General features: G+C 44.4%; 1 protein-coding gene across 2 annotated transcripts; it reads right to left on the reverse strand.

The window, feature by feature from the left end:
• Window positions 1–720: 720 nt before the first annotated feature.
• LOC109870386 (leucine zipper putative tumor suppressor 2 homolog) lies at window positions 721–18,799 on the reverse strand. Of its 2 annotated transcripts, none has more exons than XM_031805107.1 (5): window positions 18,678–18,799; window positions 6,782–7,375; window positions 6,021–6,608; window positions 5,530–5,793; window positions 721–2,996 (listed from the first exon to the last, which is right to left on the reverse strand). In XM_031805107.1, exons 2-5 carry the CDS (start codon window positions 7,340–7,342, stop codon window positions 2,256–2,258), a joined length of 2,154 nt encoding a protein of 717 aa, XP_031660967.1. In that variant the 5' UTR covers window positions 7,343–7,375; window positions 18,678–18,799; the 3' UTR covers window positions 721–2,255. The 2 variants fall into 2 exon arrangements, with proteins under 2 accessions (XP_031660967.1, XP_020316464.2); XM_020460875.2 differs by lacking the exon at window positions 18,678–18,799 and adding an exon at window positions 11,759–12,191.
• Between the last annotated feature and the right edge of the window lie 4,444 nt (window positions 18,800–23,243).

Consider the following 23,243-nt stretch of genomic DNA (forward strand, 5'->3'; position numbering starts at 1 on the left):
TTAAACGAGGGGAGGAAGAGACCTGCCGCCATGGGAATCAGCAGACAGTGACTTGTGTGCTGTCCTAAAGCATCAAGCCACTCTGAGCCAATAGTAGACCAGTTCACACAATTCTTCCTTTTACATTAGTTATGTTATTTTATTTATCATTAGACACTTTCGAAAATTATGCAAAATAAATATACACATCTATATATAGACATTTCTTAGAATTATACTTAAATCATTAACACACCAGCTAATTTATGCAAACTGTAATCCGACTGCCTTTCAGGACCCCTGTGAAGTGAACTAATGGTTGTTTGTCTGAGCCAGTGTGGAGAGGTGGGTGGGAGTGCTGCTAGTGACCAGAAGATGGCAGGCTTAGATCACATCCACCTGTCAGTCATGAACATGTTGATATCAGTTATAAACATGCCCTAAGTTTCTCAAATTCTTGGTGTCAAGAGAAGTGTCTACACAGGCGATACAATCTAGATAAAGGAGGAGAGTGACATGTTATCACAATGTACGTGTATAAACAGGGCTTAACATCATAAAATAAAAGAGTATCTGATCATTTTTTACTTCTGTGGCTTGATGTTCCTTGTCTGACCTAATAGAATCAACCATTCAATACATGCTTTATGATAATTTAACCAAACCGTTGTAATTATGTAACAGTTTGTCATAAAATGAAGTTTAGAGCCAACCATCAGTAATCCATTTGAAACGCAGCTATTCGTTTTATCGTTCGTTTATTAAAAACAGAGTCAGTTGGTACAAGACATTTACAGCATGAAAATATACATTTCATGTAAAAAAATGGTACTGTAGAACCATGTGTAGCATTCACACATACACCAATATGCAGACATGGTACTGTAAGGAACCAACAGGACATGTGACATTGCTTTGGTCTATTCACAGTGGCTATGTTTACTTTGAAATAGATTATATCTCTAAGAAATCTATTATATTTCACCATATACGATGTCAGTATTAAGGATATCTACAATGAAGGGGTAACAGCGATAAGGGACATTTAAGTGTCATCCTCTTGTGAATGGTTTTGTTTTTTATACAGAAGTTGATGAAAAGATAAATTAGACTGACCATGATAGGACTTATCTTTTTAAAAGACGACGGGCTCTATTAAATCTGTGTCACTGAAGCGGTAGAGATAGATTCTAACATATACAGTGGTTACTGTGAATGCCGTCTGTGCTAACACGGGAACATTACCTTTAAATTTAGATTACTCAAACACGGAACTTCCGCAATGTGGATTGAATAGAGCCCGAAACGTCGCTCACTTAGTGCATGTCTTCTCTCACAGCCTGTACAAAAAGCACCTTCACAAACAGCCAGTGCAGCGTACAAATATTGCCAGAGAAACAAAGATCCATAGAGATTCATCCATCCATGCTTTTGTAAGTCGGTGTAGGGAGATCCAAGGTAAAGTCGATTCTCTTCACAATAATAGAAAGCATATCTGAGTGTGCTTTAGCGAATTTTACCTTGAATTTCCACGGTGTCTCGTTTTCTAGCTAGAGATACTGTATAGATACAGAAATTCAAGACCACTAAGGTCCATATTTAGATAAATGTGTCACATGGAATGAGGAGGCTTTTGGTAACATTGAAGCGTTTCCCTTTTTTTGCCATTGAACCTGAAGTATCTGCATTGAACCTGTAGTATCTGAGAACATGCTGAAGAACACTAGTGTTATCAAGCTCTGCCTACCAAGAACACAAGACCACCCACAGTGAATGACGAGGAAGTACAAATTCCTAGGAAGAGAGCCGAGCCCCCCTATGTGTTTACATGATGTTCACCGAGTACTTCTAGGAATATCTATTAAAAAAAAATTAAAAAAAATGGATGTATTCCCTCCACGCTGTACGAGACTCAACAGACTTCAAAATCACTCTCCCGGTTAGTGAACTCTCATTCAACCACATCAACTCACAATGTCTGTGAGTGACAGAAGTGTGTGTGTGCATTCTTTCGTGTATGTATCGACATTAGCCAGCGGGAGTCAACCATACTAATGAGACAGTGAGACGGCGTGGAAAAGCAGGAACATACGGAGAGTAGACCAACTAGACAGACTACTACATACTGTAGAGACGCTGAAGGAACCATAAGGAAGGATCCTGACCTACTAAGTCATTATAGAGGCTATCTGGATTCCTATAGATGCTCCTAGGGGATCAGTTGTATATGGCTGATAGGGAGATGGAGGAGGAGACAGAGAGAAAAAGTGGTGGTGTCAGATCTCAGTAGCGGTGATCTCGTCAAAGTTGATCTCGTTGCCACTGCCTTCATCCTGCTCCTCCAGCTCGTCCCGGGTCTCCAGTTCTAGACTGAGCTTGCGCAGCATGCGCTCCAGCGCCCGGTTCCTCCGGTACATCCCCACGTAGTTCTGCTGCAGCTGCTTCTGATACTGGATCACCTTGTCCTTTTCCTCCTGCCAGACCCTGTGCTCCTCCTCAAAGCTACACGCCTGCTCCTCCCCCCGCTGGCGTTCTGTGGCTAACTCCGCCCTCAGACCGTCCATCTGCAGCCGGAGGCTCTGGAGGACCTCGCTCTCATAGGCCCTGGCCTCGTCGCTCTCATAGGTCAACAAGTGTGGCTCCTTCCCCTCTGGGTAGGCCTGGCACTGCCTGCCTCCACCACCATTGTGGGCAGGGCTCTGGAGGCTTGTCTGATTGATGGCGGAAGCACGGAGGCGGGCAGTCTCCTCCTCCAGTCGGCCCACCTTCTGGCGGAGGAGCTGGGCCTCACTCTTGCGGCGCTGCAGCTCGTTCTGGCACACCTCCAGTTCCATGGTGCGCGTGTGGCCGGAAGTGTTGGCCTCTTGCAGCAGGCCCTGGCTGGTGGTGAGCTCACCAAGGGAGTCCCGAAGCTGTCCACGCAGAGAGACTATCTCCCCCATGCGCTGAGCCAGCTCCCCCTGGACATCTTTCATCTGCTGCTTCAGCAGGGAGATCTCACCAGACTTCTGACACACCTGGATGAAACACAACTAGTGTCATATAGAGGAAACACACCACAAATATGTGGGAATATGACAAGTATTCAGACCCCTTGACTTTTTCCACATTTTGTTACTTTACAGCCTTATTCTAAAATATATTCAATAAAATTAATTCTTCATCAATATACACACAATACCCCATAATGACAAAGTGAAAACAGGTTTTTAGAATGATTGACTTAAGTATTCAGACCCTTTGCTATGAGACTTGAAATTGAGCTCAGGAGCATCCTGTTTCCATTGATCATCCTTGATGTTTCTTACAACTTTGAGTCCACCTGTGGTAAATTCAATTGATTGGTTATAATTTGGAAAGGCACATACCTGTCTATATAAAGTCCCACAGTTGAAAGTGAATGTCAGAGCAAAAACCAAGCCATGAGGTCGAAGGAATTGTCCGTAGAGCTCGGGGACAGGATTGTGTCGAGGCACAGATCTGGGGAAGGGTACCAACACATTTCTGCTAAATAGAAGGTCCCAAAAAGCAGTGGCCTCCATCATTCTTAAATTGAAGAAGTTTGGAACCGACAAAGACTCTTCCTTGAGCTGGCAAACCGTCCAAACTGAGCAATTGGGGGAGAAGGACCTTAGTCAGGGAGGTGACCAAGAACCCGATGGTCACTCTGACAGAGCTGCAGAGTTCCTCTGTGGAGATGGAGGAACCTTGCAGAAGGACAGCCATCTCTGCAGTACTCCACCAATCAGGCCTTTATCATAGAGTGGCCAGACAGAACCACTCCTCAGTAAAAGGTACATACAAATTTGCCAAAAGGCACCTAAAAGACTCTCATACCATGAGAAACAAGATTCTCTGGTCTGATGAAACCAAGATTACACTCTTTAGCCTGAATGCCAGGCGTCACGTCTGGAAGAAACCTGGCACCATCCCTACGGTGAAGCATGGCGGTGGCAGCATCATGTTGTGGGGATGTTTTTTCGGTGGCAGGGACTAGGAGTCTCGTCAGGATCAAGGGAAAGATGAACGGAGTAAAGTACAGAGAGATCCTTGATGAAAACCTGTTCCAGAGCGCTCAGGACCTCAGACTGGGGCGAAGGTTGACCTTCCAACAGGACAAAGACTTTGAGCACACAGCCAAGACCATGCAGGAGTGGCTTCGGGACAAGTCTCTGAATGTCCTTTAGTGGCCCAGCCAGAACCCTGACTTGAATCCGATGGAACATCTCTGGAGAAACCTGAAAATAGCTGTGCAGCAACACACCCCATCCAACCAGAGAAGAATGGGAGAAACTTCCAAAATACAGGTGTGCCGAGATAATATAGCGTCACACCCAAGAAGACTCGAGGCTGTAATCGCTGCCAAAGGTGCTTCAACAAAGTAAAGGGTCTGAACACTATACATTTAAAAAAAATGTTTTAATACGTTTGTAAAAAATTGTAAAAACCTGTTTTTGCTTTGTCATTATGGGGTATTGTGTCTGTAGATTGATGAAGAAAAAAACATTTACAAAAACATTTTAGAATAAAGCTGTAACAAAATGTGGAAAAAGTCAAGGGGTCTGAATCCTTTCCAAATGCACTGTATACTGTGTAAACATTTGAATATATTCCCTCATACACTGAGTTTACAAAACATTAGTAAGTCTTTCCATGACTTAGGCTGACCAGGTGAATCCAGGAGAAAGCCATGATCCGTTATTGATGTAACTTGTTAAATCCACTTCAAATCAGTGTAAATGAATGGGAGGAGACAGGTTAAAAGAAGGATCTTTAGGCCTTTGATTGTGTATGTGTGCCATTAAGAGGGTGAAGATTTAAGTGCTTTGAAACGGGGTATGGTAGTAGGTGCCAGGCGCACCAATTTGAGTGCGTCAAGAACTGCAACGCTGCTGTGTTTTTCACACACAACAGTTTCCCACGTGTATCAAGAATGGTTCCCAACCCAAAAGACATCCAGCCAACTTGACACAACTGTAGGGAGCATTGGAGTCAACATGGGCCAGCATCCCTGTGGAACACTTTTGACACCTTGTAGAGTCTATGCCCCTACATTTGAGGCTGTTCTGAGGGCAAACGGGGGTACAACTCAATAATAGGAAAGTGTTCCTAATGTTTTGTACACTCAGTGTATGAGGAAATATATTAGAGAGAGAGCAGGGAGCTTGGTGTCTTTGTTACAATGTGATTGATGACGGTGGGACACCGTGCCAGGCTCTAGCCTGCCAAACATGCCTGGGGAAGCATATTACTGAGGATACCATTTATACTACACTATCAGTACCCCATTGTACTGAATCATTTCATTTAAATTGCCTGTCCGACTGTGACAACAATTACTCAAAAGGAGTTACAGTGGCATTCATGGATTGTGTAAAATTCACTGTGTCTTTATTGTCTATACCAGAGTAGACACATACTGCTAGCATTGGGGCAGACCCTCAGCCACTTCCTCAACAAGATCTACAGAAGTGCCTAAGACCTAGGAGGTAGGGACTAGAGTATGGGTGGATTTGGAATGGGGCCACAGACCGTGACGGTCCATCTCACCTCCCACTTGGTCTCCTCCAGCCTGGACCCTAACTGAATCTTCTCGTAGGAGGTACAGCGCTCCTCCAGCTTCTCCCTCTCCTGCAGCAGCTGGCCGAAGTCCTCCTGGAGCAGCTTCTTCTCCTGTTGCAGCTGGAAGACCTGCAGCTGGAGCACCTGCTGGGCACGCTGGGCCTTCTGGGACTGGGTCTGCATCCGCGTGGCGCAGCTCTGACGCAACTCCTCCAGCTCCAGCTCACAGCGCTTCTGCTTCTCCTCATAAACCTGGGGAAAGAGGGAAGACGGGGGTTGGGTAGGTGAAGGTGGCATTGTGTGTGTCGTGATTGTAAGGGTTTTAGTGTCCCAATAAGTCATGACATTTGTCATTGTGTGTGTGATGGTACATGGTGTGTGTGAGAGAGAGAGAGAGAGCTTGGTGTCTTCATGCTTTTTAGAATATATGACAAGATAATGTGTCCAATGCTCTTTTGTCCATCTACCCCACCACGTACCTGGCATATAGCCACTTCGTTCTCGTCCAGGTTGTCTCGGAGCTGCTGCAGCTCCACGTTTCTCTCCCTCAGCTTATCCTCCAGGTCCCTCACTACCCCCTCGTACCCCCCCTCCACAGGGGCTGGCGAGCGCTCGCTCGACCCGCTGTCCGACAGGGGCTGGCCATGTCCGCTCACCGACCCTGTGCTCTTACTGGACGAGGAGCACCCACTGTCCGAGTTGGAGTGCCCGTGTGCGGTCTTCGTGGGCTCCAGGTGGGCACTCCCAGGCGGGTAGTCTGCGGGCGCCAGGCTGCAGGGGATGCTGCCATAGGGGGGCAGGCTCGTCAGGGAATTCCGTCCCGAGTCAGAAATGGAGCAGGACTGGCTGCCCCCGCCCGTGTGGCGCCCGCCGCTGTAGGAGTTGCGATTCTCAGAGCAGGGCGGCAAGGTGTCCATCTGGCTACCAGGTGACAACAGGTTGAGGTTGTTCTGGCAGTCTGATAGACTGGCCCTGTCGTGGCGAGGGGAAAGGAACTGCATGGAGTTGTGACTCTTGGGGACGACGGGTTTGAAGGCAGTGGGCCGGATCACTGTTTTCTCCATGTTCTGAGAGGTGAGAGGAAAAGACCAAATGGTTTGTTGGGTAAGAGGTTGTAACTAATGTATATTCAGTGAATGTTTCATTCATTTCTTCTAATCGTGTTATTGTGAGAGTGGATTGATCTACTTCAAAGAGACTGAATGACTGTTCCATATAGCCTGGACAGGGCTACACTCACCTTCTCCAGCTTCCCTGACACGGGGACCAGTTTGGGAGGGGGTTCTTCCACGTTCCCGTTGAGGCTCCCAAGCTGCCGATCCTTGGCCTCCCCTGTTTCAATCCCGGTCCCATGGCTACCATGAACCACAGTGTTGTCATTCCAGTCTCCCACATAGTCCTGGTTCAGATACGAGTAATTCCCATTGGTCCCGCTGTCCTTACTGGAGCCAATCACCATCAAAGGCTTCCTGTTGCCAGGCAGAGTGAGGCTACTGAGCAGCGGATCCTGAGATGTGTCAAAGGAGGCCAGGCAGGAAGTTGCGCCCAACGTGGTTCTGTGGAGCCTGGTGGCGCCCGGCTCGGGGACAACATCAACGGGCCGGTAGTGACGCACCAGGTGGGCCGGGCCGGGGCGCTGGGCGATAAGGCTGCTGACGGAGCCCATAGCCTCCTGGGAGTTGGAGGTGGAGGGGAGGTTGGGGGGTGTGTGGGGGGCAGAGGGGAGGGGGCGGGGGTTTCCGCTGAGGCCGGGGGTGTGGTGGCACTCAGCAGGGATGGACAGAGCCTGAACCAGGGCCATGATGGCTGCTGCTCAGTGGGACACCCACACAATCTGGGGGACAGAGGGAGAAACAGGGGTACACATTGTCAAATGAATGGGAACTTTCAAAGTAGCAAAGCAATAACAAATCTTTACAGCAGGAATATGTATCAGAGGGAGCATGTTTGGACTATCGAACCATCCAGGGTCGTGTTAAGGAGAGCTCAGCATTCTGAACATTGTTCTACTGATACATGACTCCATGATTCTCTAAATAAATGTTCACAGATTACAGAAAATAATGTTTGAACTTTGTGACCCTGGTAAAACCATAAAAACTGCATGGATACAAAGAAAATATGTTCTCCTCCTACAGTTAAAATTAACATATGGTAGACATACAGTAGATTAAAAATAGACGGACAGACAGAGCAGCACAAACATTGGCTTCAGGCCTCATATCGGAAATGGTCTCTGACATGATGCTCATGACGGGAAGCAACTGTCCGTCTCCCTACATCCCTTCAACCTCCTTTCAAAACAACGACGTGCAAACTAGGGGGAGAGAATTAACATCGTAGGGCACTCAATTGGTAATGACATCTCTCATTAAAAAGTCAAAAGCTACTGTTCACGAACAGGTTAGTAAACAACTATTAGTGATTTGATTTATTAGGATCCCAATTAGCCTGCTCCAGTGAGGTGGCAACCGACTACCAACCAGTGATCTCATCTAAATCAGATGATCTCCTCATCCAAACAGTGATACAACACAGTACACACACTGTGACATCATCAGTCCCAAGGCACAGCGTTTGCCGGGGAAAGAAAGACAATAGTAGACAGGACATAGGCGCGTGACGATTTGCTGGCACCCAGCTGCACATGTTAAACACATCATCACTATTGTATGAGTCATCCAGCACGGATGTCCCAGGGACAGGTGTGTCCTGTGGGAGACAACTGAGTGTCAGAGCTCTACGAAGTCAGGATGTAAACTCTGATACGGTGGTAGGAATCCTGGGGTGATTTCGGTGCAAATGTGTCAACATGTTTAAGGAGTTTTAGTTAAGATTCATCAGGGAGTGACTTCTGCGGCACCCCGCAGCACCCCTACTTCCTGCGGCTATGTGGTTCGGTACCAATACGTGTACCATTACACCCCTAATAGACATGCATCTGTGCACACACGTTAAGATCAGGAAAAGGATTAATGGGACTGTGGCATGTCTATCAACCAGCCAGCTCCTTATTTAAAAACAGCCAGCCAGTTTGGCACCAGACGGCCACTGCTGGCTCTGCCCACGCACTGTGCCACCCTGCCAAGACAAAAAAATGCCTACAACTGAGGTTAACTGTGATTACTACATTCTAATTAGCACAGAGGGGAGAGGTTGTAAATGTGATCTCTACTTAATGTATTGGATCATAATGGATTGACTCAGAAGGTTGGCCCAGTTGTATGACAAACAGACATACTGTAGGCCTACATACAGAGTAAAGTACAACGCATTCTGTAGATGTATGAAAATCTGTACGTGCAGTGTCATAAAAACACATTCACTCTCTTACAAATTTGTGCTCGCAGAAGTACACTAAACCTTGAACACACTATTTTGGGAGGATAAGCAGGTTGACTGCTTATGCCTTGTCCATGCATTCCACCCATAGTCGTTTGGGGAACCAGTTGTCTTCTTCTGAAGCTGTAATCCCTGAACTATGGGTGAGACTGTCCAGACTAGAGAGTAGTGGATTAGTGTTCATCAGCGCATTCCTAGGAAACACACCAGATTCAAAGAATCAACTCGTCTCCTATACAGCTTTGATAGCCCCCAAACCGCATGTCCTGTTTTTGTTTCACACGGGCGGGGCGGACTCGTATTTGGCAGGACCCTTTCCTTAAGCACCTCAAAGACTCTGAAGGAGATCAAATGGATAGATGACACTGACTCACATAGGCCTAGTTTAACCAATGACATCAAGTCAGCGCTGCTTCGTCATGGAGGACATCGGCCCCAAAATAGAGCCATGTTTCTCATTCAACTCAGCTGACTGCAGCGTCGTAGACGTTCTCTGAGCAGATTGTTTGTGTCTGTCTGGGAAAAGCCCTGGAGGTATTTGTTCAGGCAGACAGACACTCCCTCAGCAATAGGAATCTGCAGCCACGTCAGCTATAACGACTCGTTTCTCAGTTCAATAACACTGGTAGGTGGAAGGGCTCCAGACCAGTCCACCTTGATTCAACAACCACTGCGTGTCATCGCTCACATGACACGGCTATAGGGGGCGCTCCGTAAAGGGCAATGAAGCAATGGCAGCTTACCCATTATTAGACATCATTTTAACTAATCAAAATGGACATGTCTTTAGCAGATGCAGGGGGTTATAGACTACTAGACTGAGGGGGGTTATAGACTGAGAGATGCAGGGGGTTATAGACTACTGGACTGAGAGATGCAGGGGCCAATAGACTACTGGACTGAGAGATACAGGGGGCAATAGACTACTGGACTGAGAGATGCAGGGGGCAATAGACTACTGGACTGAGAGATGCAGGGGGCAATAGACTACTGGACTGAGAGATGCAGGGGGCAATAGACTACTGGACTGAGAGATGCAGGGGGCTATAGACTACTGGACTGAGAGATGCAGGGGGCTATAAGACTACTGGACTGAGAGATGCAGGGGGCTATAGACTACTGGATAGAGATGCAGGGGGTTATATACTACTGGACAGAGATGCAGGGGGCTATAGACTACTGGACAGAGATGCAGGGGGCTATAGACTACTGGACTGAGAGATGCAGGGGGCTATAGACTACTGGATAGAGATGCAGGGGGTTATAGACTACTGGACTGATAGATGCAGGCTACAACCCAGCAGAGCAGCACATTCATTTAGCTTATTCACTTCACGTAAATCAAGTGTTTGAATGACAAATCTGCTGTGAAATCTGCTGTATAGGCATGGTCCACACTAATCAGAGGGGCAGACCAAACATGAAAGCTTTGCATTTATGGGTGTTACACACAGAAATGCATGGACACAAACATATAGGTGCAGGAGACCCTGCTTGGCTAGTATGCAACGTCACACAAACATGCTTTGATACAAACCAAGAGGACGCAGTAAATCCCTATTTGTGAGTCAGTTGGACATACACACAGCCAGAGGGGTTTTGGTGTAAAAATAGTGCACAAGAGGGGATGTGTCAGGGGCAGTAAAAAAAAGTCTGCTGTTTTACTGGCTGGTTTGGATTCAGGCACGGAGAGCAGCGCCTCTGATTTAGAACAAGAGAGGAGAGGGAGAGAAAGAAGAGAGAAAATGAGAGAAAGTGAGATAATGAAGAGCAAGAGCTTATGCATGAGCAGCTGGGAACAAACAGTCTGGAAATCCCCTCCTCCACTTTCCATCTCCCTCCTAATCTAATCCACTCTCCCTCGCTCTTTCCCTCTTGATTCAGTGTCCAAAATTGAAAGTAGACCACGGAGGAAAAAATGTGACATTCCTACTTTGGTCCAACAGACAACCTACCTTTCCAAGACAATTGACCCGTTTTTCACAGCCCCAGTCAGTGTGCTAAATCCCACATTGTTAGGTTGTCATCATGATACTGACTGTCATCATGCTTCTATGGATAATGAGGTCTGTCCTACACTCATACTGAATGCCATTCTCTCCATTTGTGGCCTAACAAATTAAAGGGAGCATGGCCAAGGATGAGACCAGTGAGGAAGAGAGGCCTCTTCTCCCATGTATGCGCACGCAACACACACACACATTCCTGGAGAACTTTTCTCTGCCTGTCACGGTCTTTGTTTTTGTTTTCAGTGAGCAGAGAGAGAGCACTCTCCCACGCTATAGTCATCTATAGCACTGGTTCTCAATCCTGGTCCTGGGGACCCAAAGGGTGCATTTCTGTTTTTGCCCTAGTACTACACAGCTGATTCAAATTATCATCAAGTCATCAAAAGGCTTTGATGATTTGAATCAGGTGTGTAGTACTAGGGCAAAAACAGAAATGTGAACCCTTTTGGGTCCCCAGGACCAGGAACCACTGATCTTTAGTAGAGATAGGACATTGCATTGGCTACTATCCCATTTTAGATGACTCTGGTCATTGGATTGATCACTTCCATCCCATTATTTGTTATAATTTAGCAGACTCGCTTATCCCAACTGACTCAAAATAAGTGCACTAAACTAATTGTAGGTGTGACTAAACAAAAACCTAATAGATAAAAAGCACTCAACTCTAGGAGAGGTTAATTACACCACCTGGCATCAAGGGTAACAGTTAACCCTCATGGCTCACCCTGTCTACAAATGTTCTACGTCTACAGTTTCTGGTGGAAACCATCTCGCCTGTTTCTATTTTCTATCAAACTTCCTTTTCCCCAGTGCCCTATTCAAAGCCCCAAAAGTTCCCCAGCACAGAGTTACTACTCACGTACCCCAAGCTGACCCCCGCATAGCTGCCTCTGCACTGGGCCTCCTCTCGTCCACTTCAAAGTCGTTCAGCTCCCAGAAGAGTTATAGCCACTCAATTTGTTCCAATCCTCCCGTAGCTCTGTGTCGGTCTCTCTACTCTCTTCTCCTGAGGGAAACTTCTCTCCGAGTCCAAACGCGGCTCATTGCTCAGGCCAAATGCCACCAATGTGAATGGACTTTCCAGTCCCTCCTTCTCTACCCCTCCTTCTCCCCCTCTCACACACAAACTCCCCCACGCCACCTATTTTTCTCTCTCCCTGGCTGGCGCTCACTCTCTCTCCACTTTTCTCTCCTGTGCGGCTTTGACCAAATAGGCTCCACACAGCATAGTGTGCCTCTCTGCCTTTGTCAGGCAGTAAAAATAGGAAAAGAGAGAGCGAGAGAGAGAGAGTGGCCAGTCGTATGGGAATTCTGCCATACTCCAGTCTAAAGAGGGAAAGAAAGAAACTGGGCCAGCATGCTGATATAGGGTCATTTTTATGGCTCCCTTGATGTTGCTGCAGACACACGTTCCTAACTAATCAGATAACTGGCAGTATCTGTGTGTGCCCATGCATGCATATGTAAAAGATATATGGTCTGTTCACCTCAAAAGATAAATATCTGTCTAGGGCTAAGGAGGAGGGGAACATGCCACAACCAAGCAACAGGACCCTATACAGTTCATAGCAGGGTCCCACTTCAGATCAGTCGTTGAGTGTGTTCCAGTCGCCTAATGAAACCGACAGACAGTGAAATTCTAGAGTCCAAACACCCTCTGACACCCAGACAGTCCCGGTTTCCAGCCTGCTTGTTTCCAGAGGAGTTATACTATACTCCAAACAGACATGCCACCCAGCCTCAGCACTGTCCTGCAAATCCTCCATCTGGCCACAATCAAATGAAAAAAACGGTGTTTCAACCAGTTTTAAGCCGTGTGACAGAGTAGACTAAAGTAGGGTAGTTACTAGAGAAGTAGGCTACAGCACACACAATTTCTAAGGGCCTACAAGTGGGCCACACTGCCCAGTGTTCTGCTTGTGTCCTTCATACAGCAAGGGGTTGTAAAGGTAGACCTCTCCACTCACCTTGAGGGACACCAAAGTGAGGGTGAGATAGGGGTGTGTAGCAAGGTGACCACTGGTGTAGCCAGTGCCTTATTGCAAACAGGATGCATGTTTTGGAATATTTGTATTCTGTACAGGCTTCCTTTTTACTCTACCATTTAGGTTAGTATTGTGGAGTAACTACAATGTTGTTAATCCATCCTCAGTTCTCATATCACAACCATTAAACTCTGTTTTAAAGTCACCATTGGCCTCATGGTGAAATCCCTGGGCAGTTTCCTTCATCTCCAGCAACTGAGTTAGGAAGGATGCCTGTATCTTTGTAGTGACTGGTTGTATTGATACACCATCCAGCGTGTAATTAATAACTTCACCATGATCAAAGGGATATTCAAATGTCTTCTTTTAAATGTGAACTTATTTAGGCTTGCCATAACATAGGGGGTGAATACTTATTGACTCAAGACATTTCAGCTTTTCCTTTTGAATGAATCTGTAAAAAATTCTAAAAACATAATTCCCCTTGGACATGGGGTATTGTGTGCAGGCCAGTTACAAAATCGCAATTAAATATTCAGGCTGTAACACAACAAAATGTGGAAAAATTCAAGGGGTGTTAATACTTTCTGAAGGCACTGTATAAACACGTAATTTATTATCTCTAGCCCCCCCCCCCCCCCCCCCCGAGTGTCCAGACTGGGTAATAATCAATCATGAGCCCAGTCGCCCACCCATCCAAGGCCACCAGCAGACAGAGAAAGTGCCTATAGCAGCAAATCATCCCAGATTCCACTGCTGCCACCATTAACACAGCAGCCTCTTTATGGGCCAGTGGGGAGGAGGGAGTGGCGGACAACCTAACATGACTCAGCAGTGACCCTTCAAAGGGCTGATTTAGAGGTTTTACAGAGGTGAGAGCAATATGGTGGATGGCTACCAGGTAATTATTTTCACCAGTTAATTTTTTCCCCCCTTTGGATGAAGGAAAGTAAATCACGGAGAGGATGACACTTCACGCTATTGAGAAACACCCCAGGATATAGCATAGCTAAGGAGGCATGGAGAGATCCAACCGGTTAAACAAACACTTCCAGCATGACTTCCTTCACAGTTCAAATCCCCTAGTCTGTACTTGGGACATTATGGTATTACCTAGGACAAACCAAAACATTTAGTCATCCCCAAATCCCTTGCTGATCTATATTTAAAGTTGATGCTGGTAGTGCTCATCCATCAATGAGAGACCTGCCATCTCAGTGTACCCGTCTTGCTGTTCCCCCATTATATTTTCATAAAATGGCTCATGTCTGTGGTGAACAGAAAGCTAGGCCATCCATCAGTGTATGGTCTGCTTTCGCTTCACGGGGACATCACTCCCTGCGGGAGCTGGAGCTAAAACTGCCTAACAAAACCCTCTCCCAAAAATCCCTCTCTATTACTTAGCTTTGAAATTAAAACTAGTGAATGTTAACATAGCATGATTCAGTTGTGATTCCAAGGCTAGTCCCATCAAAATACAATAATCCCAAATGCTTCAACAAATAAACCCACCCAGATGTTTACCGCTTGGCACTTCCATTATTTGGTTTCCACTGAAAAAGACATTGGCATTAACTGGAGTTGCCTTAGTGGATATGAAAAAAAGTCAGTAAATCGCTATTCCTAGTAAGAGCTCTAATAGTACAGGGGCCCCTCAGAGGTATGTCCTCGGTCCTCTGCTGTACTCCCTGTTCACCCACAACTGCATGGCAGCAGACCAGCTCCATCAAGTTTGCTGACGACACCACGGTTGTAGGCCTGATAACCAACATCGACAAGTCAGCCTGTAGGGAGGAAGGAGGTAAGTGAACTGGCAATGTTGTGCCAGGACAACAACCTCAGCAAAACAAAAGGAGTTGATTTTTGACTTCAGGAAGCAGAAGAGGGAACAGGCCCCGATCTACATCAACGGGACTGCAGTAGAGAGTCTGCAGTTTTAAGTTCCTCTGCGTCCACATCACTGAGGACTTGTCATAGACTAACACCACCACCACTTTTGTCAATAGGGCGCAAATGAGTCTCTACTTCCTAAGGCGGATGAAGAAATTTGGCATTCCACCCCAGGTCCTCTCCAAATACTACCGCTGCACCATTGAGAGCATCCTGTCCGGTTGCATCGCCAGCCTGGTATGGGAATTTCTATGTTCGGGAATTGCTACATCCGGCCCAGTACATCACTGGTGCCGTGTTCCCACTCTCCAGGACATCTACTTGAAACAGTGACTGAGGAAGTCCCACAACATCATCAAGGACCCCACACAACCCAGCCACGAGCTGTTCTCTCACTTAGCTTGTAGATAGAAACTATCAGACCTATCAGACTGCTGTAAACTTGAACTGGACTGGCCACCTGCAATTACTCTCTGGACCTTAGCACACATCCACACACCACAATTGCTTCTACCAGCCTCTTATTTACTATTACTAATAATGTACAATTTAAACAATCCTCCCCTTTCTCTGATATATGTGTAAATATTGTACTATAAATTGTGCCTTTCTGTATTATACTTACGCTAAAAATGTTATTCTATTCTATGGAGCCATTTACTTTATGTTCATATTCTTATCTTGTATTATTTCTTATTGTATTGTCGAGAAGGAACCTACAAGTAAGCATTTCGATAACTACTAAAATAAATAAAATATTTTCTATTTCTTTCAAAAATTAAAACACCATATTAAGTAACAGAAACATTGTTTGAATGCAAAAACCATATCTGAGACTTGGAGCATACAAAATCATTGTACAATTAAATCTAAATGGTTTTCAAATTTAATTTGATACATATCAGGGTTAATTCAATCTACGACCATAATATTTGGGTCATATGACATTCATTAGACCTAAATCAAATCAAATGTTATGTGTCACATGTGCCGAATACAACAGGTGTAGAACTAACCAATCATTATTTTTAAAGTAAGAAAATATTTGTTAAAAAAAAAACGATTCGAAAAATGAAATCCAGAAAAAAAGGCAACACAATAACAATATATACAGGGGGTACAGGTACCAAGTCAATGAGCGGTGGTACATGTTAGTCCAGGTAACTGAGGCAATATGTACATGTAGGTAGGGGTAAAGTGTCAATGCATAGATAAAACAGTAAGTAACAGCAGCTTAAAAAAAAAGAGGGTCAATACAAATTGTCCGGGTAGCCATTTGATGAACTGTTTAGCAGTCTAATGGCTTGCGGGTAGAAGCTGTTAATGAGCATTTTGGACCTAGACTTAGCGCTCCGGTACCGCTTGCTGTGCGGTAGCAGAGATAGAGTGCTATGACTAGGGTGGGGCCTTCCTCGGGGCTTTCCTCTGACACCGCCTGGTATAGAGGTCCTGGATAGCAGGAAGCTTGGCCCCAGTGATGTACTGTGCCGTACGCACTACCCTCTGGAAGCTCTCGACCCGCTCCACTACAGCCCTGTCGATGTGAATGGGGGCGTGTTCACCCCCCCTTTTCCTGTAGTCCACGATCAGTTATTTTGTCTTTCTCAAGTTGAGGGAGAGATTGTTGCCCTGGCACCACACTGCCAGGTCTCTGACCTCCTCTCTGTAGGCGGTCTCATCATTGTCGGTGATCAGGCCTACCACCATTGTGTCGTCGGCAAACGTGATGGTGTTTGAGTCGTGCGTGGCCACGCAGTTGTGGGGAAACAAGGAGTACAGGAGGGGACTGAGCATGCACCATTGAGGAGCCCCTGTGATGAGGATCAGCATGGCAGATGTGTTATTGCCTACCCTTAACCACCTGGGGGCAGCCCATCAGGAAGTCCAGGATCCAGTTGCAGAGGGAGGTGTTTAGTCCCAGTGTCCTTAGCTTAGTGATGATCTTTGAGGGCACTATGGTGTTGAACGCTGAGCTGTAATCAATGAAAAGCATTCTCACGTAGCTGTTCCTTTTGTCCAGGTGGGAAAGGGCAGTGTGAAGTGCAATGGAGTTTGAGTCATCTGTGGATCTATTGGGCGGTATGCGAATTGTAGTGGGTCTAGGGTTTTTGGGATGACGCTGTGTGCCATGACCAGCCTTTCAAAGCACTTCATGGCTACAGACGTGAGTGCTACGGGGTGGTAGTAATTTACGCAGGTTACCTTGGCGTTCTTGGGTAATGATTCTATGATTCATTACAGCTAAATAATGTAATATATTAAATTAATAATTTAGTTCCAAAATAACAAAAAAAAACGTTTAAGTTAATTTCCTAAGCTTGCATATTGCAATAGTCTACACAACATAGAAATCCAATGAATTTTACACAGCATACTACTTTTCCCAGAGTACATTTCAACTCCCAGGGTGCAATGCTCCACCCAGGGCTGCGGCCATGGCAGCGTTTGTCAGCAGGTTAGGAAAATGAACATAGCAGGTTAGGAGAATTAGGTTAAGGTTAGGAATTGTAACTAAAATACAAAAGAAATTCTACTTTTGACATTAATTTGACAGAAGCTGGATCCCTTCAGGCCATGACCCAGGGCTGCTGGCTGGCTAGTGGTGACTGCTATCAAACTGCTAGTGAAGTAGTTTAAATATATTGCGGTCACAGATTAATTACTTTTGGGTTGTAATCATACTATAATGCTCATGTCATTGTCCCTAAAAAGGAATCTGAATTTAGTTGGTAGTAGAATAACGTTGCAATGCAAAAAGTCATGTGTAAAAAAAAAAAATTCGCAACTAAACCTCTTACACTGCACTCCTATATAACACATGTAGCATAGTTGTTTTGGTAAGCAAAATATTACCATAGTTTTGTCAACCAGCTGCGGAAGTGGTATATTATGTTTTCGCTGGAAAAATGCTGTCAGTATTTTCGCTCTCCTCTCGTTTGCTTGTCAAAAATGGCTTGAGCTGTGTCAGCTGCATTCGCAAGCAGCTTGGCTAGCTTACTACTGCTCCCTTAAGAAGATAAAGACAAATTACTCGACAAGACTCGAACCTCTCAATCCACATATGACATGAGACACATTTGACAGAAGTACCGAAAGTAACAGAAATTCTAGTACCGAACAGTTTCTTGTATTAGCTTTAAAATACAAGTACAGAAGTTTCGGTATACAGTGCAACTCTGTAGAGTATTCACTTGGAAGACACCTTACATACTCGCACTCTGGATTACAGTATGGTGTGCCAAAGAGATTAGGGGTTACTCCTCCATTTTAAGAGGTTCAGCACTTAGTGTGGTTAAGTGGGGACACCATTCAGCCTCAGCCATGACCTGCAAATCCTCCATCTGACCTCAATCAATCGTTTTGTTTTAATCAGTTGTATGCTCCGACAGTGTAGACTAAAAGGTGGGGTAGCTAGAGAAGTAGGCTAGTGTGGTTAAGTGATTTAAAATGGTTACTTCGCACGCACAGCTGGAATTAGGAGAACAACAACCACACGTAGAGGACAAAACGGCTTGACTACACACTGACTTGGTAGCACATTACTGAAAGACCACCGGGCATAATGCATTCTACAACATATAGTATAACAACATCCTTATAATGTCTTAGTGTGGATCACGTAGAGCCGCAATAGCCCAAGCGCTGCAGTGACTTCTAGAAGACTATCTGAGAGCACCCTTAAAACAGAGCATAAAGACAAAAAGCAGATGTGAGCTCTAAAAAGTAACACTCTGACAGAGAATAAATATCTGTAGTAATTTGAGAATGTTTCCACAGAGTGTAACTTCAAGGTACAGGACAAAATAAAAAGGTATGTGAAAGACAGAAAGCCATCTCTTTCTAGGAGAACCAACTGAGCGAAGCACATATAAAATCAGAAGCACATTGGGTTCTCCAGCTCGCTCACCTCTCAATGGCACCCTGTATTCAGCTTCTGGAGGCCTGAGAGAAGTAGGCGGAACAGGTCGGCCGTGCATCCCATGGACTCACTGCCGCTGCTGGGGCTCTACTCCCTCTCTGCTCATGGTCTACAGAAACAAACAGAAAGAAAAATGAAATGAGCAGAACTAGGGCTGTGGTAGTCATGAAATTGTGTCAACCCGGGGATTGTCAAGCAAATAACTGCAGGTCTCACGGTAATTGACCGTTAACTAACAAACACATTTAGCATCTCCTGGCTTCCACGCATTACCTACAAGCCACTGATGCAGACCTTTGTGAACATCTACATTTTTTTTAAAGTCTAATAAATCCATCACAAATACATGATGTATTTTAGACAAGTCTAAAGAAAGATAATATGAAGAAAATGTAGTATATATCAGAAGAACAGAATAGCATACTCTGAGTTGTCCTGATGTTAGGCCATGATCTGGCTATGCCATATGACTGTGGGCTACACTAGTTCATTTAGCAGAAAATAATTCCTTGGCATTATTTCATATTATTATATAGTATGAAGAATACAATTGAACATATCGGAATAAAATAACATGTATTTGAAGGGTTTGAGGGAGTGCAGCTCTTATGTGTTGATAGGTTAACAAAGAAACTGGTAGCCTACTCCTATATGCTTCATTTAGAGTTATTAATTTAACTTGAGTTGTGATACAAATGTTGGGCTATACGTTTTGAGTTTTAATACATTCTAAGGCTGCTTGATGAGACTAATGATGATTTGAAAAAAGTTGCTTGAAAGGCATGGCTGTACACACTACACCAGTCACTCATTCACGATTTGACAAGCACTTGATAATGCCTTGAATTTCCTAGTGGAAAATACATCATTCACAAGTGAGAGGCTAATATTGTCACCCATCAGACGATTCTTGATTTAATCTAGTCTTTGCATATACTAAATAATATATATGTGTGACATTTGTTTTGAATTGGAATGGACCATTATCATGTGAATGTCTTGAAACCGGGGCAATGGAAAACAATACGTGTCTATGCACTTAAATAGTGAATGGAGGACGCGATTCCCGTGGTTCATTTTCATACCAACCTGTTATAAAGAGAAGCAATGTGCTTAATATTAGGAAGGTTGAGAGATAAATATAGTAGGCCTAGCCTATAGAAAGCGGAGGGGGATCTTCCTATTTTTAATAGGCCATCCCTGTTTTCTCATGCAATTGCATAGCCTATAGAAATGTTCTGCAACATGAGCTCATGGGTTCTTATGAAGAGTTTGATTCGATTTTTGATATCATTTGCATTGATGTCAGAGTGATTAGAGGGACAATGGAATGCTGAGTACCAGGCAGTTAGCACGTTTGGTAAGCTACTAATGACCTAATTACTGTAACTAAATGGTCAGGTGGAATTTGACTGCCATAATGACTCGTGACCGCCGGTGTGGCGGTAATATGGTCACAGTAGCAGTCCTAAGCACAACCCACGAACACAGGACCTTAGCTAAAACTACTACAGTACCAACACTGAGTCGGAAAACCTGAAGGGTCATGAGTGTAGTAATGAGTGTGTAGAAATACTACTCTTGTTTTGTAAGGAGGAAGTAACCTTTCCAAGGAAAATCTGAGTCATCATGTCAATGATGGTGGAACGCAGAGTGGAATTCCATGCAAACATAAGAGAACACTTAACGAACTGTGAATTTCCCTCATTTACGCCAGCGCTGAGTGAATACTTCACCTCTCCACTATGTTCATTAGTCCTCTCTAAAGCGCCTCTGTCCCCTCTTTTGTCTTCCTCTGAGAGCCAGAGTACGGGTGAAACTCAAGACTCAAGTCCGGCATACAGAGCTTCCAGGGGGAAATAAAGCCCTCTGGCTAGCCATGGCAGCCTGGTTGTGAAGCGGATCAGACTACCAGCAGATCACAGGAATTCATCCTAGCAGGCTCTTGGACTGGGCCGCTGTTCTAATACTCTGATAATACATCCTTCCTTCCTCCATTTCTTTAAGGGGCGACACAGGACTAACTTGCAGTGCAAACTTATGCTGGAGAAAGCATTCATATATGAAAGTAGCCATGGCAACTACAACACTCTGGCTGACTGTCTGTGCTAACCAGGGCTGGGCATAATGTTGAGGAATGTTCAGATATCAACATGCCTCTCTGGCATGTCAGCACCATTCATGGAATTTCTATCTGTGACGTTCAATAGCTTGCACTCTCCTCAATGTGACCCAGGCCAGGATCAATTCCCCTGACCCCATTCTCCACACTGAGTCACTCCCTCCTTTATTTTTCAATGTATATATGCTAATTGAATCACACACACACACACACACACACACACACACACACACACACACACACACACACACACACACACACACACACATTTGTAGGACTGAACCACTGTAATTCATTGCCTCCAGTGCCAGAAGTGGGTAGAAGATCTGTACTTAAGTAAAAGTACTGTTACTTAGATTGTAATTTACTCAAGTAAAAGTAAATGTAGCCCTCTTAAGAAACTACTTAAGAGTAAAAAATATCCGGTCAGAAAACGACTTAAGTACTCGTTACAAATGTAGTTTAGTAAAAAAAAAAAAAATGTACACCTTATGGTAAATTGTGACAGCAAAGAAAAAGAACAACTTAGTGCATTTATTATTTAAGCCTGTCAGCATCATCTTGCAGATGTCCCCCAGGACAGGTAGGCTGTACAGTCTTATTCAAAGTTGACTTAATATCTATCAATGTGCGCCCTTTCATAAAAAATAAAGAAAAGGTAAACGGTAGGCTTGGGGAGTATACCGGGGTATTTGGAAATAGTCACAGGATAGTTTTTCAGTACTGTCAAAAACAATTTCTAAACTTGAATATTTGTAGCTACTTTTGTACTTTTAAAAAACTGAATTTTTATCCAGTGAGTGCATACATATTTCATACTAAATACCTGCAGTCAATATGTGCAATGCGTTAGGAGATAAAGAAGATTGCGTTCTTCATTTCACCCGTCACAACTTTTCATTTTGAAGCTTACCGGTAGTCCCAGTCATGTGGTGTTTGTTTACAAGCAACCAATGAAGAGAGACCAGAGCCTTGTGAGTCACTCACTGCTGTGCAGCCAGGTGATCTAGTTACAGTATGGAATTCATAACTAAATGTTTTCCAGCTAGATATCCTATAACTATTAAGTTAACTGTCTAAAATGTGTTAAATGCTCTTGTCACGTTCTGACCCTAGTTCCTTTATTTTGTCTTAGTATGGTCAGGGCGTGAGTTGGGGTGGGCAGTCTATTCGTTTTTCTAGGTTGTGTTTATGTGTTTGGCCTGGTATGGTTCTCAATCAGAGGCAGGTGTCATTCGTTGTCTCTGATTGAGAATCATACTTTCCCACCTGTGTTTTGTGGGTGAATATTTTCCGTTTCAGTGTTTTGCACCAGACGGGACTGTTTCGGTTTTCATTTTGATTCTCTTGTTCTTTTTGTATTTTGTATTCCTTCTCATTAAAAGACATTATGGATATGTACCACGCTGCGCATTGGTCCGATCTCTCCTACTCCTCCTCAGAAGAGGAAATCCATTACAGCTCTGCAGTTGTGCATTTTGTTTTCTAATATAGTAGCTACTTATCTCAAATCAAGCTTTGTTTGGTAACAGCAGAGAATTCCCTCCTGGATCAAGAGCCTTGCTGTCTAATATTTGTTTTGTGCTTGAAGCAAAAGAATGTTGGTTACTTGTTTAACTTTATGAGCTGGGATGTTTGTCCTGAAAATAGTTTAGGTCAGAGACCGTATAACATATTCACAATGCGCTCGTTAACATTCTCTATGAGATTTTACATGTACTTGTTAGCATTGCTAACCTTCGGATTACAGAGGCTGTGTGGTTAGAAAATAGCGCCCCCTGGGTTCAGTGCCGGTATTACCGAATATCCCAATATGGCACAGAGTTGCTATGAAGGTATTGTATGGCATTCTGTATACCGCCCATGCCTAGTAAAACGGTCTGAGACATTGGCATGATTTCTCAATTTCAATAGCATTAATAAAAATGTATTTTACAATATAATTTCAAGTACATGTGATGGTGAATGCGTACTAGAAATATTTACACCAAGTGTGATGTCAAACAATCAATACTGAAATTTCACTATGAATCATGTTACTAGTATGCAAATCAGACAGATTTCAGCATAGAATTAAATATCAAGGTAAGATTCGTAATAAATAATCAAACAGTGCAGATATCAATTGCAAGTCAACACAAATCATATTTTTCCTGCCAAACTAGGATTTACCCTTCATCCTCCTTCTCTTCCAATGTGAAAGTTATTTTCTTTTCTTGCCTAGCCCATTCTCCTTCCCCTCAGTTGTGCTGCTAGAAGTTGTAAATAAAAAGAAAAATACACCAACAAACTATAGTAGCTATATGTTACAAAAAGCTTACTGAGATGTTTCACTGCATGACGGATGTGCCTATAGGCCTTGTCATTAAAACAAAATGACATTTAGACATACACTAAACACACAGTGACAGAGAACAATGAATAGGAAGGAT

Source organism: Oncorhynchus kisutch, linkage group LG25 (assembly GCF_002021735.2).
Source record: "Oncorhynchus kisutch isolate 150728-3 linkage group LG25, Okis_V2, whole genome shotgun sequence".
Lineage (NCBI taxonomy): Eukaryota > Metazoa > Chordata > Actinopteri > Salmoniformes > Salmonidae > Oncorhynchus > Oncorhynchus kisutch.

Excerpts from the sequence above, each read along its gene's own strand:
- LOC109870386 (XM_031805107.1), bottom strand. The coding sequence starts at position 7,342 with ATGGCCCTGGTTCAGGCTCTGTCCATCCCTGCTGAGTGCCACCACACC. Across the intron at positions 6,609-6,781 it reads TGTCAGGGAAGCTGGAGAAG|AACATGGAGAAAACAGTGAT; the intron begins GTGAGTGTAGCC and ends CTCACCTCTCAG. Across the intron at positions 5,794-6,020 it reads ACGAAGTGGCTATATGCCAG|GTTTATGAGGAGAAGCAGAA; the intron begins GTACGTGGTGGG and ends CTCTTTCCCCAG.